General features: G+C 42.5%; 2 protein-coding genes across 2 annotated transcripts; both read right to left on the bottom strand.

Moving 5' to 3' along the window:
* Positions 1 to 223: 223 nt before the first annotated feature.
* On the bottom strand, positions 224 to 10,879 carry rem1 (RAS (RAD and GEM)-like GTP-binding 1). Its single transcript, XM_076025114.1, has 9 exons — positions 10,581 to 10,879; positions 9,988 to 10,163; positions 9,740 to 9,864; positions 8,899 to 9,034; positions 6,789 to 6,904; positions 4,990 to 5,373; positions 2,677 to 2,759; positions 2,132 to 2,345; positions 224 to 2,040 (listed from the first exon to the last, which is right to left on the bottom strand). Exons 4-9 carry the CDS (start codon positions 8,910 to 8,912, stop codon positions 1,763 to 1,765), a joined length of 1,089 nt encoding a protein of 362 aa, XP_075881229.1. The 5' UTR covers positions 8,913 to 9,034; positions 9,740 to 9,864; positions 9,988 to 10,163; positions 10,581 to 10,879; the 3' UTR covers positions 224 to 1,762.
* A 640-nt stretch (positions 10,880 to 11,519) lies between these two features.
* Positions 11,520 to 16,443, bottom strand: pnp4a (purine nucleoside phosphorylase 4a). Its single transcript, XM_076025111.1, has 7 exons — positions 16,288 to 16,443; positions 15,011 to 15,174; positions 14,605 to 14,708; positions 13,779 to 13,954; positions 13,495 to 13,685; positions 12,460 to 12,539; positions 11,520 to 12,153 (listed from the first exon to the last, which is right to left on the bottom strand). Exons 1-7 carry the CDS (start codon positions 16,308 to 16,310, stop codon positions 12,004 to 12,006), a joined length of 888 nt encoding a protein of 295 aa, XP_075881226.1. The 5' UTR covers positions 16,311 to 16,443; the 3' UTR covers positions 11,520 to 12,003.
* Between the last annotated feature and the right edge of the window lie 3,076 nt (positions 16,444 to 19,519).

Raw genomic sequence — 19,519 nt, 5'->3', positions numbered from 1 at the left:
TAGTATACAGATATGCTCATTTGGGAAAGTAAATACTGTATAGTGGAGTGAATTCCCACACTGCACTAGTCATTTTCCACCTTAGCTGTGTGTTACAAAGTCTGATCAACGCAACTGACGCAAAACTTTTCATCTGTCTATTACCACAACAGTCACAGACACCCAGTGAACATTGGCTAGCAGACGGCGACTCATGCTTAGGGCTATTTTTCAGGCTGCCGTAGCCGTTAAATTTCACAGGAGGTACGTGTGCAGTTTCCATGGACCATCAAGGCTTCCGTCATCGCTCAAAAATGGGAGTGGCTTTGCATCTAAAGTGGGCTGTTAAAGCATAACACACATCCAAATAAGGTTTGTGAGCAGTCTGAGAAGCTCAACCAGGGGCCGAAAAGTACTGCTGGAAGACCATCCCATCCATCAGCTAAACACTCGTCTGCTTTCTGTCAGCCTCGCGGAAAGTGTCATCGCACGGCCCCCGTCGTCACGAGGACAGTAAACCTCCTCTTTGGCGACTCAGGCTAACGGACTTCAGGTCACCATGGATTTAATAAACACTTGGAAGGGGCCTGGGGTTGATATGGCAACCTGAAGGATGAAGTGGAGTGGAAAATCAGATCCATCCCACCGCCACATGAAAAGATAACCGCTAATAAACAGAACAGAACACGCACGGCTGCGTCTTAAAATAAACATCAAATCAAACAAACACTAAATACTGGACAAAACTACACCAAGTTTGGAATTGAATGAAAAGGCAGCAATATTTTTCACTCAAAGCATTTAATTGCCCCTTTATCAGTTTTACAACACTTGGGTGCTTCAGTGACAGCTCTCAAATTGTGTGTTATAGTGCACAGAGAGAGCACATACTTTCACTCTGTCTGTTTTACACTAAGCACATTGGCTAAAGGGTTGAATGTAGCTTTTGTCTAGAATTTCCCTCTTAACACACTCAGGAAAAAAGATGAAGGTCTCAATCTTAAAAAAACAAATAAATAAAATAAATGACTAGATTCTGTATGTACTGTGGTGGGATGCAATTTTATTTATTTTTTCATGAAGATTCTGTTTCTGTTCTTACAGCATGTTTGGTTTGTCATTGTCGATAGATTTTTTGATTGTAGTTAAATTTTGTTATTTCAATCTAAAAAATGAAGTAATTTTTTTTTTTTTTAAATCAATGTGAAAAGGTAAAGTGACAGCACCCGAATAAACATGCTAACCTGTAGCTCTGGCAGGGACGCTAGATTACCAGCTTGCTTGACAAGCTAATTGTGCAACCCCTAATCCATTTATCTTCAAGACAAAACATTTGCAAAACCATATGATAAAACAAAGGTTGAGTTTAACGGAAATGTTTAAATAAAAAAATAAATACGAATAAATAAAAAAAAACCCTACAACAGTCATGTAATTATGATAACATAAATGGCAAACCTGTTTTGATGTCAGAAAAACCTAGTTTAAATGGAACAAGACTGTTCCTTGAAGACTTTATTCCTGGTGCTTCAGCGGAAACTACAGAACATCTTGAGCAGATCTTCAGCTTGCACTCCCCGAAACACAAACTCAAACTCACACTGAGCAAACTGACAACTCTGTCAGCTTCAAATGCAGGTAAACCTTATTAAAAGTTCCCGAGGAGCGCAATAATCACTTGCCCACTGCGAGGGAGGCCTGCTGCTCAATGACTGTCAAGAGTGCAGAGTTCTTCAGGTCCGGGACCTTCAAGCTCAGAGGTCCTCCTGCTGGACGTGTGACCTCAGAGGACGGCCAGGTCGTGGCAGCTCTTGGACCGCACTCTGACCGCCATGCGCTGGTTGTTGCGAGCCACCAGCCGGTCCAGGAAGCGCCGGGCCTTCTGGGTAATGCTCTCTTTGCGCTTGTAGATGGAACGTCGACGCTTGATGGCCTCGCTCCCGTCGTGACGGAGGCGGATCTGGCGGACCACGCCCTCAAACAGCTCGGCCACGTTGTGCTGCAGCGGTGCCGACGTCTCGATGAACTTGCAGTCAAACACCACAGCGCAAGCTCGGCCCTCTGGGGAATGAAACACCCACACAATTAATGAAAAAAATCATGTGTTGGTTGAGGAAAATTGGCTGTTGCACTGGTGACCTTTGACACTCACCCTCCACAGCGACCTCTCTGGACCGGACCAAGTCACTCTTATTGCCCACAAGGATGATGGGAATGTTTTCTGCCTGGCGGATGCGGCGCAGGGTGATGCGGAGCTCGGAAGCGGCGTCGAAGCTGGCGCGGTCAGTCACGGAATACACGATGACGTACGCGTTCCCAACCTTCAGACAGTCTTCTTGAGAGGAGCCACCGCCGCCCCCACCTTCCTGACGGGTGGACAGAGGAAACAAGTCACATGACCGTCACTGTTATTTTATAGTTTTGTTCTATTTCCATTAAGTTTTGCCTCTGAATGGATATCACAGGCGGAATGACATGTAGTTGTTCAGAAAACAGTCAATTTAGCCCCCTGTTTAGAGCTTCCTGCATCATCATCATCAACACTGATGCCTTGCTGGATGTTTGGAAGGGGGCGAACAGAAGGAAGCTGTGAGGCGGCCTCAGAGGGGGAACTAACACCTGGCTGAGGCTGCTGATACTATTCTGATGGCAACAGAAGTTCAGCATTGGCAAGACACTAACGCACAAGAGGGCTACCTGTTTGTCGCTTTCCCAAGTGTCCATGACGATGAGTGTAGTTTCCTCCCCGTCTACAGTCAGCGTCCGCTCGTACGTGTCCACTGCAATAACAAACAATGAACTGCGTGAGCAACGAGAGTCAAGCCAGCAATAGGCTCAGTCAGCATGCCGGAACTATGATGTTTGGTGAATATTTTTGTTTCAATGGCTAGTTTTGGTTCAACAACACGGACGGCTCAAAATGCACAGACGTTGAAGGGATGGCAGGTGGGTGTGGGTCACTTTGTGATTAAAAAAAACCCCTAAACAGTCAGACTAATACTATATATAACAGTGGCATATTAAGGTAGGGGGGGATTATTTGAGTGCTTCAAGTACAAAAGCGTTTCCGTACTTTGGTTCTGTCTGACACAATCATTGAAAAAAGAGATGCTGAGTTGGCTGTACAGCAGGAGAGGCACTCACAATAATCTTTAAAGTCAGCCCAAAAGGTTAGAAAGTAATTTAAGTGGAACTTCAAAGAATGGGGAAAAAAAGAAAAATCCAAAAAGTGACCATTTATTTCCAGGCAGATGCCAGCAGGATAATGTTTGCAAACAGTGGGACAGGAGTGACATCTGAAAAAACAACTGCAATTTGTTTGAGATGTCGCCACCAAGCAATTTTGCTAGTCTGCAAACTCAAACAGTAAACAACAATGCAGTAAATGAAATAAACAACAATGAGAATATTTTGGTGCGCACTGACACTCAAGGACATATACTCAGAATATAATCAGAAACACAGTGCAAAAAACTCTGTAACTGGACATTAAATAACAGCAAGACATGCACCCAACTTCAGCAAAGAGCTCCAGAGGGGCACACGCTCCGCCCCCCTCGTCCCATGGCAGACTGATCAATACAGACTGTCAATCATGGCCTCGGGCCAATCACCAACTGACACAGGAGCTTATCAATGATGAGGGGTCAGTCAAGGTTGTGGTGTTAGAGCAAAGTCAGACAGAGACAGCCGCAGTAGTAGTAATAGTAGAACAGCCACAATGCAACACAAAAACAAAGCCGAACTTAAGGAAATAAGATTCATGTGCAAATACAGAATAATGCATGCAATGAAGATCCGTATAAGATCTGATATAAGATCTGTATATTCTTGGTCAGTTTCTTGCCCTTCTGGAGGGAGAGCTTGTTCCTGATGTACCCATATGCAATAATGACAAGTTAATTGGGCTTGATGTGAATGCAAGTGTAAATGGCTGTTTGTCTTTCTATGTAGGACTACAATAAACTTGTCTACCTTTCGCTCCTTTGCCTGAAGACCCCACGCCCCTGAGTGCAGGACGAGCAGTTGCAGAAAATGAAATAAAATGAAAACAAAAACCAATAATTTCCAATGCGAAATACTGATATAATCATAAAACATTGACTAATAAAATTATATGATCTAGACATTGCATAGTTAAAATAGTTATAGTAGGAAGGACCTCTGTCACAAAAGTGAAATAGAAACACATTTAAAAAAAAAAAAAAAAATACATAGTCTCATAACACACACCAAAGGTATAATGTTGTGGTATGTATATGTACACTGTGCGAGACGTGAAAACAAAAAAGTTGCAACAGAAGAAAGATGCTGCTATGAAGCATGTCTAAAGGGAGAATCTCATGGAAAAGAAACCTCTGCAGAAGTGTTGCCAGTGCCGACTGCCCAAAGGACCAAGCATTACATGACCAACCAGACAACCAATGAACAAACCAACCAGCCAGCCGATTACAAAGCCAACCAAATAACCAACCAACCAACCAACCAACCAACCAACCAACCGATGACACAACAAATCAAACAACTAAACCAGTTCAGTGGTCCACTGACAGAGTGTCTTTTCCTGAGACTGCTTGGCACTCAGGTGATGTAACCCCGTAAGTTGAACCTCGAATACTAATGATTCCTGAATGCTACTGCTCAACACTTCCTCAGGGAAGAGATCAAATGCAGAGGACAAATTTCACAATTTTTGGGATGTGACAATTAGTGGGACTTTAACCTTTAACAAACAACCAACAACAGTCAACCAACTGACAGACGGTTGAAAACAGGAAAGCAGGCTTCCTGGTGAAGGTCCAAGACTGTCGTCAGCTGAGCTCAAGGGAATGAAGTAAATCAATTACTGAAGGTCAGACCTGTGTGTGTGTTCAACAGTCTGCACCACAACTGTCAGACTCACAACAGTGAAAATTTAAAACTTGAAGCCTTGAGCGGAACCTAAACCCGAATACATCCGAATAAATTGGGGCTAATTGTGCTCAACAACAACCTTACAGATCGTCCCACCTCCGGGCTGCTCATCTTTATCTGTGATCCCGGCAAAGATTCCTGCCAGGCTGGTCTTTCCGACGCCGTGGTCGCCCAGCAGAACCACCCTGTAAACACAGTCCGAGTCACTCTGCGAGTCGTCATCTGAGTCGGAGCTCCACTGGGCCCGGTAGTGGAGCGACTTGTCTCCGGGATGGTAGGACGCCGACTGTCCCAAGGGCGGGTGGCTGCGTTGGGCACGGGGCTGCTCGGGGTCGGGCTGGGAGCTGCCAGTCAGGCGGTCGTCTCTGGTCAGCGACGGATGCTGGGACAGACGGGAAGGATGGATGGGGGTGCTTCCTCGCCGTCGCAGGGGCGCCTTCTCTCTTTGAGTGTTGAGGGTCATGTTGCTACATGATGGGCCTAAAGGGGCAAGACGGGACAATTGTGGTGTCAGAAGCGTAACACAGACCCTCCATGAGACAGTGCTTTTTTTGGTCAATCAAATGACTTCTGATGGAGGGGAGGCTCTGCGCGACTTATTTACATGCTTCTCTATCGCGATTCGGATTTGTAATACAGAGATATCCAGAGTGCAGATCTATTGGAAATGTGCCAACGATCGAAGACGTTAAAAGACGACTCTTGGTTTATTTCATTGAGCAGGGAATTGTCCAGCTCTTATCTCTGGAAAGGATGGAAGGATTGTTTTACCAAAAGCGGAACATGGGGCTCAATTGACGTGGTTTCTGCTTCTTCTGTATTTCTGTGACATAATGTCTCTTTTCATGTGCACCTAAAACATTGTATTTGTCCAAAGCCTTCATAAGTTAAAAAAAAAAATCCATTAATTTTCTGCGGTCTGACAAACATTCAAGCAACAATATTTTTGCTGGCATCCTGTTTGACTCCCCTTTGAACAGTTGCATAGCGCTAGATTGAAGTCCTGCTGTCTTACACGGACAACGCCGTTTGGAGCCAGAGTCAACAGTCTGCAGTATTGTTGTAGGATGACAAGCGCGGCAGTCTGCACTTTCTCACCCAACATCTCTCAACAGCAACCATGAGCAGGGCTGACCTGCTCAATCGACGTATTCCCAATTCCACTTCTGTGTTAAGAGTTATGACATACATATTGTTGTGTAAGCCGAGCCTTATAAGCTATACACAATTGGTTGATATCGTCAAGAGGTTTGATCAAGCCATCGTCACCCAAGCCGTCAGTTTTAGCCTCGGCATGCATGACTGGACTTGTTTCAGGGAAACTCAAGGCAACCGTTTTCTCATTTGGGATTCACTCCAACTGGAATCAGTTGCGACAAAAAGAATCCTGAAATCAAAATGCAAGTGAGGGAAGACCAGAAATCCCTTAAGTCATGTACACCTTAACGCCAAAGTTTAACTCTATTCTCTCAGTATTCAAGAGGTCTAGACAAGTTTATGACAACTTTTACTTTTTACACCATCATTCAAAACAACTTAATGTTCCTGCTTCATGTTTATCATTTTCCTTATAAAGAAACACCTCTTAAATACAACAACACATCTTTTTCTGGTCCAATTTCAGCGTGTCATCTACAACCGCTCCAGCACACTGCAGAAAGTCAGCAGGTCAAAAGTCTCTTATGTCTGATTATAAACAGCAGTCAGTGCTGCTGCTGCTGCTCGTACTGCTGCTGCAGCTGAAAGGAAAATAAGCCATGCTAAGTTTTGAAATGTGTAATATCGGAAAATCTAATTTGTAATCCCCATAGTATAAAATGTTAAATTACTTAAGAGACAAGTGGGGGAAAAAACAAGGGAATACACACATGCAGTAGACGGACAGAGCCACTTACCGTGCACACCATGCAGTCTCGTATGGTATCCTGCCTCCGTAAACAATGAGACTGAATTGAACCCGGCGTCTGTGTCTCTGTCGGTGTAACAGTATCCCAATGCCACAGTAACCCGGCTGGAAAAAAAAAGTTCCACAACAGCGTTAAAAATTCAGCAGTGGAATCACAGAGTTATCTACCTCCCTCCCTCCCTCCCTTTCTCCCTCTCTCTCTCTCCCTCTCACTCTGTGTGCGTGTGTGTGTGTGTGTGTGTGTGTTGGAAAGACAGCAGAAGAGAAACAGATAACTTGGGTTGGAGGAGTGTAAAGCACGATTATCAGTATGGAGAGAGAGCTGGTGTTGGAAAATTTTGTCCACTTCCTGTTTAACTCAAGGGAGATTTTATAAAAAAAAGATATTTACTCCTTCAGGGATTTTCTTTTTTTGTTTGTTTTGAAGGCAACTTTTCAAAGCCACCAAAACCCGGCCGAACATACTAGTACACAAGTAAAATGCTGCTGTGAAAGACATTGCATTTATTTAGCATATTTCATTCACTGTCCAGCGAATACTTTGGGTAGCTAGCACTGGTGGGACATTTGGGCTTCTGGGATCTTTTTAGACGTAAAGTTGTTGTAAAATTGTTTTCTCTAAAATTTAAATGTGTAGTTGCATAGTAAGATCAATGAGAAATTTAACCCACTGCAGCACAAGTGCTCTTGCAAACCAACACTTATATCATGTCACGTGATTGTGAGATTTTTTTCTCTTTCCCGTTTAATTTTATCCCATCACAGTGAGTGACTCAATTTCTGGACTTTGACTTTTCTACTCCCAATTTTGGCTTTATGTCATAATTTTGGACAATATATCTCATTATAATCACCATTAACATTTTGTAAATCAAGACTATCTTTCCTCTGCTTGTCTGACTGCAAAATTCGGCCTTTCACCCAAATCCAGCATAAGTAACTTATATCGAACATTTGGGTAAGTAGTTGTCCTGACCTTACATTGTGAGGTACTATAGAACCACTTTTAAACTGCACTCGTTCAGCATGTCACAAGTCAAAAATATTTTTTAATTGAAATTTTCTCACACTGTCCTCACAGAGACGGTTTCCCATAGTTTACAAGTGAGCTGACATGGAAACTTAGATTAAAGAGAAGCACACTTCATTTCCTCTCGGCGCTCTTTACAGTCAGTCAGTGCATCACAGATGTTTACATTTTGAACGCCCCCTCAGTTTAAAAGTTGAAAATCCGAGAGGAGGAGTTTTTCCTCCTTGAGCTCGGTGTCATCCATCTGTTAAAAAGGTCAATCACTGCTTCCTCCATTTTAATGAAGTTTAATGGTAGAGGGCATCCAAAGTGTCACACCACTGTCATTTTCAGTTTAAATTCACCTATCCCATTCACAACACTTAGCTCTTATTTTCTATTCCTCACTCATTCTCCTCACTTTGTCTTGTCTTTTCTACATTTCTATAATACTGCCATCTTCCACCCCCTTTTTTCAGGACAATCACCACCAGCTTCATTGCTCTCTCTGCTGGTCAACTAATGTTACTACCTGACGATACCGAAATATGTACGTGTTCTCCATTTCCGTAACGTCTTAGTGCAGTAAATGTAGCTAACGCAAGAATGACAAGTTTGAAATGCAACGTTTTCACACAGGCTTCCTTTTTTAGAAATGGGTTAGTACTTAAAACTCTTTCGTGAAGGGATGATAGGCATGCAAGACTGACAAATGCAGGAAGTGATGCAAACATAGGAGCTGACCGTGGACTGTAAAAAAAGATGGAGGAGAAATGAGAGATGAGCTTCCAGTTTCAAAAAGGTGGACGCACCTAAAGCCTGCAATCTATCATTTGGCCAGTAGGGACCGCCAACATTGGTTGCAAAAAGCTAAAAATAACTGACTGCCCCTCCCCCCTGTCTTTTTTTTTCTAACCAAGGGTCCTGCCCTTTTACTTTTTTCATGTTTTCACAGGAGAGGGAAATTTAAAATGTATGTAAATGACCTGCTTTTTTTTGCTTGGGGTTAATTCAGCGATCATTTTACTGTGTGTGGGTTCCAGTGCATATTTCATTTCACACTGAATCCCTTCATCTTTTGGGGACTTACAGCTGATGTTTCATTCCTCACTAGAGTGGCGACTCCATCCAGAAGCTGCAGGAGGGTAACTCAAAGCCGAAGAGAGTCTCCCCGGTAGCACTCTGCGCTCTCTGCTCACGGCTGCCCCTCTCAACAGAGTCAGACTCTACATTGAAGGACACCAATAAAATGCTTCATTTATGGTCATAAAAATGGAAGTAAAAATGTTATCATCAAATGTCGACACTTTTCCAGTAAACCTACTGTTTCTCTGCTGAAGGTTCAGTAAGCAACCATTCACTGTTTCCAAGTGTACGATAATTATTGCATTCGTCCGATAATTTGGACCTTCGTACCAGAGTTTTTCGCGAATCTTGAAGGCAACTCATGTTTCCAGCAAATCATGTTAGGTTGAGCATAAGACAAATGACTGACGTTTGTCTCAGAACAACAACCATGATTGGCTGAATGTTGCATGATTGGCTGCCCCTTCCAAAGACACGCTCCCACTGTGTCTTTATGTGAACCCGCTACCATGTCTGTTCCCTACCAGCAGGGGGCCTCCAGGCCTCGTGAGCATTTGATGATTATCTGGCAGGTGGAGGAGCCATTAAACAAAGTCAAATGTTACAAGTTGCAAATGGAACATGTCTGGTTCTCATCGAGGCATTTCGGTTCTCGCAAGACGGCAAAGAAAAGCAAATACTCCATGACTCTTTAACTCTTTTCAATCTTGTCCACTAGAATAAGTTTTAATTATTCCAATTATTATTGGAATTATTCCAATTATTCCAACTCTTAATTTTTATTCCAAAGCAATTTCTCAAGCTACAGGTCCCTCGACTGCACTCCTCTATTTCTCAGCACAGACCTCCGTGTGTTTCTTCATATGAGCTATCCTCTTCTCTCGCTTCACCTCCTGTTGTAGAATCAGCTTCACGTTCCTCATATACCATCATTTGGTCGGGCAGCGGTTGGACAGTGTCACGGCCACTCCTGAAGAAAATAAAATCTAATGAGCTGCAGCTGTGAGGCTAAAGACGTGTGAGGCGGTTAAATTTGATCGAGCTGACACCTCTGGCATTCTTCTTTTTTTTTTTTAACGCAATAACAACTTACCGGCCCATATTGTATTGAACCACGCAGAAAATAAGCAGAAGAACAATCAGAATCAGCAGCATTAGCACCATTAGCAGCACCAAAAACACAAAAATGAGTTCAGATTCAGAAAGCGTCTCGGTCATCCGTGGATCAAGACTTGAACTACAGGGGGCAGCAGTGGACTGTGCTCCTCACTGTTTGGAAATAAATAAAAACAAGAGTCATATATATGGTGAATAAAGTGACTTAACATTTCATAACTTTATTTCCTGGTTTGAAATCAATCAATGACAAATTTCCAAATAAGAATCGTTTGCAAAACGATTTGTTGTAGAAATGCTGCTTACCAATACATCTTAGACTGTTGAAAAACCTTTTCGTTTCTCTTCTAAATAGTGGCACATTTATCAGGAGCATGTGTTTGAGAAGTGATGAGATGGGAAGGAGAGGTGATTGTGTGGGTGGGTGGCGCCCGTGAATACTTTGTCAAATCTTCTCGGCCAAAGCAAAGCATCTTATTTGAAATGTTGCTATTGACTTTTGTTTGAAATTCTGAGTTTGATTCATTCTGGTCCAGGCTTTTGGAGCGGAATACTTAAAAGTTGACTCACCATAGTCTTGAGCTCAGGAACGGTGAGCAGGTCCGGTGTGAGTGAAGGCCTGATGGGTCTGGGGGGCTCATGTTGCACCGCAAGAGCTTTGGCTCTGGACCATGAAATGCTTTACAAACTGTATCTCACAAATTTTACCTTCTCGTAACTGGGGCAGAAATTCAAAATGAACGCTTTCTTACACTGCTGTCTGCAGAGATTGGTGTGACAGATACTGTATGTGCAACGCATTTTTCACTGTGTTTAAGTTCAGAGGTTTGAAAATCGATTATGGAGCACAGTCCCATTATCATCCAATCCGATGTTTCCTTTAGTTTAAAGAAGCCAATCACCTGCTTTTCAAGGCTTGCCTCGGTTCCACTGGGTGCTTTAATCTCAAGCAACAGCAGCAGCAGCAGGAGCAGCAGGAGCAGCCGCTTGGCCATTGCTCCCTCTGCTGGTAAGCAGAGGAACGTCCGTAGTGACGCTGAATGACCACTGAATGTTTTCAGTCTTCATCTAACTCGGTGGGTTTTATCAACTAACTCAGAACTTGTGAGGATATAAGAGCACATGGATAGAAACCGTGTCACTGCAGTGCTGCACGATGGCGTAACACACATGAAAGACATGCTGACCACATAAAGTCACATTAAAAAAAACTCTTAATAGTTATCTTTTTCACCCAATCAGGAAAACCAGGAAATCTATTGTAATAATAAAAACATACTTCAATGTGAGTAATAATCACATTTGCAGGGTTTATTATCTTAGTCTATAAATATATTAAGTTACTTTGGTTACTGTTGCAAGTTTAGGGCCCTGCTGACGCTCAGGAGCAACCTGACAAAAGTGTCGCGGCTTTAAACTCTTGAGTTCTGTGGAACCTCCTGGGCAACAGTAAGTTTGACCTGACTCATTTTCCTCTGTTCTGAGTGCGGGCTGCACTGAGGCAGGAACAGGAAGCAGGAGATGCTCGAGAGGATAAGGAAGTTATATTTATTTACAAAATAAAATGCCATATCATGTCAAAAAAAGACAAACAGAGAAAAGTTACAGCAAAAATTTTTGAAGCACCTTAAGAATTCCAACTCTGTACTTTATATTAGGCACCATCAGATTGGTCATTATATTATTATATAAGTAAATAAAAATAGGACAAGGAAAAGAGAAAACCCCAAAAGACTGCTTACACTTGCAGTCACCCTGTTGGGAATGTTTTGGGAGGATGTAGATATAAATAATGATTTCTTCACAAGAACAATAATAATAATAATAATAATAATAATAATAATAATAATAATAATAATAATAATGATAAAAACAAAAATCAAAATTCAACAAAGTCCTTCGTGACAACAGAATCATGAGAATGGAACCGCTCTGAAATGCGACACAAGCACCGGTGGCATACAGTATGTACATGGTGAACCGAAGAGAGCACTCAGACAGCATGTTTGGTGTTGTTGTTGTTGATTTCCATTTTACCGATCAGTTCGGTCACCAGCTGCTGCACGGTTTGGGAGCGCAGCCGCCCGATCTCCAGCACGCCCTCGTGGTTCACGCTCTCCGTGTCCTCGTAGCTCTTCACCACCTACACGGGTGAATCAGTGAGTGAGTGAGTGAGTGAGTGAGTGAGTGAGTGAGTGAATGAACACTCAGAAAAGATGGTAATCAGTCCACCAGTCAATCATATTAATATCAATCCGACTGACTGACTGACTGACTGACTATCAGCTGTGAGGTCAGTCAACCAACCCTGCGCACAGGTTTTCACACGCACATCTCCTGTCCTGCGAGCGAGCAGCTGAGTTCATTTGCACGGCAGCTTTTCATGGACGCCAAGTCATGATGTTATCTCCCTAGAGTGCAGGCCTAACGGCCGAGACGAGGCGTTTACCTTGTTGGTGATCAGAGAGAGGCCGAAGACTCGCAGGCCGCAGTGGGTGGCCACCACGACCTCGGGCGCCGTGCTCATGCCTGCAGACGACAGAAAAGTGAATTCAGGGGCGCCCCCTAGAGGTAATCGCTGACAAGTATTCCTGCCTGGGGAATATATTTTAGCTCGCAAATTGCATTCTTTATTTTATGGGATTTTTGTTTCATATTTTGCTTTACTTGAGTGTTTATTTTTCTGATGGCTTTTTGCTTTCACTCCCTACATTTGTCCACAAATATCTGTCCTCCTACTACTCTGGAAAAACAGACTTGTTACCATTGTAACCATGTTTGTTGTTACTGTTTTTCAAAGACACAAATTCTGTTAAAAGTAATTCACTTATTTTTTTCTTTTCTACTTGAAGTGGAGCTGTTTGAACTATGCCACTGTGTACTTCAATGTAAAAGCGGATCATATTTTATGGGGAGATTATTATTTTAGAGTAGTCCGGCTTGGGGGTCACTGTTCTGGACGTTTTCAGTACTGACAAAAATAAATGTAAAAAATAAAATTGGTTATTATTATTAAAGGTGTAAGCACCTAGTATTACTAGTAACTACTACAAATTAAAATGCAGTTGTGCGGCAGTAGAAAAAGAAAAAGAAACTTTACTATTGAGTGTAGCAAAGCTGTTAAAGCAATCCAGATGCTCTTTAACACCTCTGGTCAGTTCGGTCCAGATTATACTGTCACAATCTTTGCAAAATTATCAACTAATGTGTTGCCCAACTAATGGCAAAAAACTAAAACATGTAACTTTTTACATACTTTTTAAATTTTATTTGAGGAAAGGAGCTGAATCGAATTGAATAAATTGAGTAATTTTACCATAGTACTGGTAACATAATCAATTTATGTTTACATAAGTATTTGTACTTTTACTGCAGTGCAGAGTGTGAATACTTTTGCCACCTCTGCTTATTGCAGGTCTTCAGTGAGTGCACCTGTTGTACTTAAACAGTCAGATACGAGTTGAGGAAATAAATTGAGTCGTACCAACAGCGTCCACTCCGAGCCGGTGCAGCAGCCTGGCCTCGGCGATGCTCTCGAAGTTTGGCCCGCCCACCATGGCGTACACGCCCTCCTGCATGATGCCGGCCACGCCCAGCGTCTTGGCCACCTCCATCGCCGTGCACCGCAGGCCTTTGTCGTAGCAACCGGACATGGCGGGGAACCGAGGTCCGAACCTGCGACCAAAACACACGGAGCGCCGCGTCAAGTCGTCGGAAGTCATCAGAAAAAGCGGCACAAAGCTGCAAAAATGCGCAAATCTTGATTACTTGTCGTCGTTGGGCCCGGCCAGCGGGTTCAGGCCGACCAGCCCAGGGAAGTTGACGTGATCTTTGATGATCATGATGTCACCGGGCTGCAAGCCGTCGGCCAATGAGCCGGCAGCGTTGGTCACGATCAGAGTCTCCACCCCCATCAGCTTGAAGACTCGCACTGGAAATGTTGTCTAGCAGAGAGACAGATGGACGGACACAATCTTAAGTCTTAAGATTAAGTGACCTCATTCTTGGATAAAGTGACAAATATTTTAGCTTGAGAAAAAAAATACATGTCATGATTGTGAATGTGTGTGTGTGTGTGTGTGTGTGTGCAAGACACACGAAGAAACAAAGGAGCATTCAGCAGCCTGCTAAAAGGCTGCATGTGACTCAAGTCATTCATGGCCATAGCTGGGTTCACAAATACATACACAACACACCCGCACAGACGCACACGTACGAGCGCGCACGCACACACACACAGGTGGAGATTTGAGTTTACCAAGGTTTCGTGGCTGAGATGCGTTAATCAGCTTGCACACAGTGATTGTGTAATTATTATATAAAGACTTGGCCATATGCTGCGGGTGGGTATTTGTGTTTGTTGTGTATTTCACAAATGTTGGCACACTAACAGTCGGTATATTATGCTTTCAGTCTTTCTTAAACAGCACTGTTGGACACGGTGGACTCCAGTGCACAGGAAGATTAATCCATCCATCAAGGGTCGTGGTGTGTGTGTGTGTGTGTGTGTGTGTGTTTGTGTGTGTGTGTGTGTGTGTGTGTGTGTGTGTGTGTGTGTGTGTGTGTGTGTGTGTGTGTGCGTGCGTGTGCATACCTTGCTGAGTGAGTGTCCTTCATACATGTGGAAACGTCCCTGCATGCAAACACACGTCTTCCCTTTCAGCTCCCCGAAAACAAGCCGACCTGCGTGGCCCTGCACTACACGCACACACACAAACACACACACACACACACACACACACACACACACACACACACAAAGGTAAAACAGGGATTTTCATAGTTTTTCATACATTCTAATTCACTTCTTGCTTGTTTGAGCTTCTGTAAGCGATTTCCTTCAGTATTCCAGGACTTGTGCTAAACCTTAACCTGCTGAAATCAATGAAGTTGTTTAAGCTGAAGAGAGGGTGGCCAGATTTGCTAAAAAAAAAAAAAAAAACACTCACTGTGGAGCGTCTGCATTTTGAGGAGAGCTGTGAGTGCCGAGCTCATCCTACCTGTGCTCTGGGGGAAGCCTGGTATGTCAGAGTAGGCAAAGGTGTCCTGACACTTGAGGGTCTCGGCCAGCATGCCCAGTCCGGAGCCACAGATGATGGCCACCTGGGGGCGGTGTTTTGTGTGAGACAACAGCCAATCGGCTGTCTTCTGGTATTCGTCGTGACTGTAGAAAGGCAGGGAGATGACAAGAGGAGAGGACATTAGTCGTATTTCTTCCACTTGGCTTTGATGTAACTGAGAGTCAGAAATATCTTTGTACCCATATGATAAAAAAAACAAAACAATTTAATTCTCAGGTTTGAAAACATGGAGTGGAGGTAGAACAAAATTACACATAGCCATAGTTTGTTCAGGTCTGACACAAGGACCTTATATTGCATGAAGATTTAATGCAATTAAGGTTCTCCTGACTTTTCTACATCTGTTTGTGATTTAAGATATTTAGTTTATCGTGAACATTCTGGCTTAATGTCAAAAACAACAACAAACCAGAACCCCATAACTACATGTAAATCAACTGTAGGAGCTCATATAGACATAGATTTTTTGTTTTTTATTTTATTTTTAAAGTCGGTCAATAATTAAGCTGACAGAGCTTGTATTAGCACAACATTCAAAACTGCTCACGCTGAAATTTTTTGAAGTGGTCAGAGATTCTCCTTCACCAAACTGCAACTTAAAGCATCTTGAAGCACCCCGAAGAGTTGATGCACCAAGCTCTGTGCCTCAGTTCAGCCACAATTGCAAAACTATTTTATTTGCAATATTCCTTTACAGTTAGCCATGTTGTAGCCAATGCCTATGAGTGCTGTTTGAGCCATTAGACTAAATGGCATTTCTCATAAATTAAAAAAAGACTCACCGGTAAAAGTTGTTTAAAATCTAGTGAGTGTGCATTAGTGAGAGGAAACGCAAGGAATAAAATTGAAACCTGTGGGCAGCAATTGTTATGTTGGTCATAGTGAGCAAAAACACACGAAAGATTTCTTTGAAAAATAAGAATTTTGCTGAAGGCTTTTTAATAAGGTGCACACTGTTCTTCACAGACTCTCTCGAAAAATGAAATGACACAGCATTTGTAATATCACGCGACGATACAGGATTGTATCAAAATAAGAGCAGCAATCAGTTTGAAAAGAAGAAACTCAGAGTTGTATGTTCAGAGTATATGTCAGAAATATTCAGATTCTCAAAATCAAAATCAAAACAAAACAAACAAACAAACATGCAAACAAACACACAAATCATACAGATGAAGGAAAGCCAGTGTCCTTACCTGATGTGGTCTTTGCTGTGCATGATGATGATGATGATGATGACGATGATGGACGAATGACAAACAAGCAACGGCGATGAAAATACCAGCTGAGTGTCTATCTGCTTCTGTCAGCGACTCCGAGTCTGCATGCGTGAGTGGAAGTCAGAGTGCGGCCCGGCTGATGCCGAACAGCCTTGATATTTGCTGGTCACATGCTGCTGATTGGTTAACAACTTGACCATTCATCAGCGAGCAGCCAATGAGACTGCAGGGTGTGTAGAGCGTCTACGGATTCCTGGGATTGTTGGGAAGGAGGCGCAGCCCTCGCTGTTACGTCACAGCCGCGATGAGAGAAATGTGATTCTGGTTTATTGTGGACTAATTTTATCCGTGAGTTCTCCCTCTCGTTCTCGTGCGCACGCGGACACACACACACACACACACACACACACACACACACACACACACACACACACACACATTGCAGCCCAACAGTCACTCAATGCAAATCAAAATATTGTTGCAACTAGATTTTTTTTCCCATACCAATATGACTATGTATACACAGCAGTGTGTTCTGGGATGATTTTTGTGCCTTTATTTTGACATCTCGGGGTCAAAGCTGGGGAGCACTCTCAAGCTGCATTACAGACTGTGACTGGAGCTTTTGACGCTGCTGCAATCTGGAGGCTAACGATAGTTTAAAGTAAGAGAGGAGTTTTTCTTGTCCAGTTCAAAAATGGAAAGGTCAGCGCTTTGACCGATTCAAGTTTATGCAGACTAGAGAAAACACATTACTTCTGCATTATATTAAGAGCAAAAAAAATAGGCCACACTTACACACTTGTACACACACACACACACACACACTGAAAGAAACTAACTTTGGCAAATAATTGCTAACAAGCTAATAAGTCAATGGCAATTGTGCTGTTTAAAGTCACTCACACTGAATGACCACAATGAACCTAACAAACATACACTAACTGATGAAAGTGTCTGTATATTTATACACTATATATTAATATGTTACCTGAAATTGCATTTTTGTATATATGTATCTATATATGAAAATATGTATATAAGTAATACAATATAAACATTTATATACAGCCGCAATTTGCAATTGAATCTGTCAGAGCACTGAAATTGCATTAGTATATGTGTGTATATATATGTATTTATTATTTTATATAGTTATATATAATAGAACATAAACATATACATACAAATATAGTTTCAGGTCACATATTAATATCCAGGCACTATGTCTCGTCTGTCCGTCTATCAGTGGGCAATAACCTAGGAGGCACTTTTTTTTTTCTTTTTAAATATTATAAATGATGTGATGAGTTGCATATGGAATTAACTCAGTTCAACCTCAAGGATTCACACAGTTCAGGACAGGCTGCCAAAGTTTTTAACGCGGCTGCACAGCATAACAAGCGACAATTCGTAAGTCAGTCCTCTTTCAATTTGAACTCAGCGCCAGGTCTCATGACCACTTAGCGTAGTGCGCACACCTCACATGTTCTTCTACTGCTGATCAGCTTCAGCTTCAGCTAATTAGACTCATGGGGTTCCGAATGATGAGGGCTGGAGATGGACTGGGTCCAGCAGATGAACCCTCTCAGGAAGGTTTCTGTCTAAATTGAATTCTTTTTTTATTTAAATAATATGTATTTAAAATCTAAAAATATGTTTCTGCAGTTGCCTTTTGCCTTGATCACATTAAATTATCAGTTTCATGAACATTTTTACAGACTGTATAAGAGCCAGCTGTATCCCTGCTACATTAACTTATAGGGTGGGTTTTCAAAAGCTTGTTCTGAGGTCTCTGCGTAGTTTTAGTTATCTGATGTTGTCTGTTTCCTGGTTTCAAAGTATAACTCAGCGTTAATATGTTAATGGGTCCTCTGCCTTTAGAAAAACTGTACTTTTGGAACAAAAAGACGTATGAAAGTCAGTGAAACTTAGATTGCTGGTTTATTATCTTTATTTTCCTGTTACTAATTGGTACTTTCACAAAGGTACTTTTTTCAAACAAAAAAAAAAAGAAGAAGAAAAAATGATGTGGGTCATAAATTCCTGCATGAAGATTGGATTAAAAAACTAATTAAAAAAAATATATTATTGAGAAGTAACACATGATGACATTATTGTGCTTTGACATGAAACAGATGTCAGATTTTTTTTTTTTGCCTATTCTGTTCTACCTATTCTACCTATTAGTTATACACGTGCACCCACCACAGCATGTGTGTGTGTGTGTGTGTGTGTGTGTTTGTGTGTGACAGAGCTAGGTTTAACAGGATCCACGTGGAAGCCTGTTAACAGGTTGATGTGCAGAGTACAGCTGATGGTTATACACACTGAGTGACTACAATGACATTGGTAGAATGTTGGTATTGTGCGTTACACAACATGTTTAACAACAAATATAAACGTGCGCAGTGGAGGGAACCTATATTGCTTTTAAATGTTGTTGTTGTCTTCCTACAACTAACTACTGTCTAAATCTTGGCCGAGGAAGTTGATCATGTATCAAACTGAGCCCAGTTTGCCTTCATTACGGTGCTCCAAGAGGAAAAAAATCTTGGGAATTTTTTGGGACTTCGTGATTTTCAAAGCAAGGTGAGACGTTACTATGGCGAGCAGGAGAGGAAGCCAAAAGAGACCGCCAATCGGGTCAATGCAAGGTCAGCAACTTTGATATGATCCCGGCTCTTCGTTTCAGACCAATTTTTCTGAAACTTGCAGTGGTTTCTGTTCTGTTCTGTTCGCTTGTTTCTTCCCATAAGAAGACTTCAAGCCACGGCTCTGGAGAGCAGACGAGATGTTTCAGGGATCCATTTTCGAAGAGGGCAGTGCTATGACGACGCACAGCTGTTGGGGGCTACGGCCCATCACGTTTAAGTCTAATTGTTCACGAGTTTGGGTTCTTCCCAGACTAATGATACTGGGATCCTTCAGAGGAAGTGGCACTCCTGACCTCTGTGGAGCGTGTGACAAACTGCGTGGTGCCACTGATTCAGTTACTCTGTTGCCTACGTGCATCCCTTTCGTGTCCACAGATGTCGAGGCGGATCATTGGCCGTTGGTTATGGGATGAGGGATTTCAGTCAATCAGCCGCCTAAAATGACAAACAAATACATTCGAGCCAAAATAACAAAAGAAAAACAAAAAAACTGGGCAGGCATCTGAGCCTACGTGGAAGGATCTTTCGAAGAGGAGCGTAAGCGAGTCAAC

This window comes from Nelusetta ayraudi, unplaced genomic scaffold, assembly GCF_046127955.1.
Source record: "Nelusetta ayraudi isolate G7.1 ecotype Tasmania unplaced genomic scaffold, CSIRO-AGI_Nayr_v1 ptg000017l, whole genome shotgun sequence".
Lineage (NCBI taxonomy): Eukaryota > Metazoa > Chordata > Actinopteri > Tetraodontiformes > Monacanthidae > Nelusetta > Nelusetta ayraudi.
The sequence above is the reverse complement of the archived record's forward strand: the minus strand, read 5'-3'. Positions and strand labels throughout refer to the sequence as shown.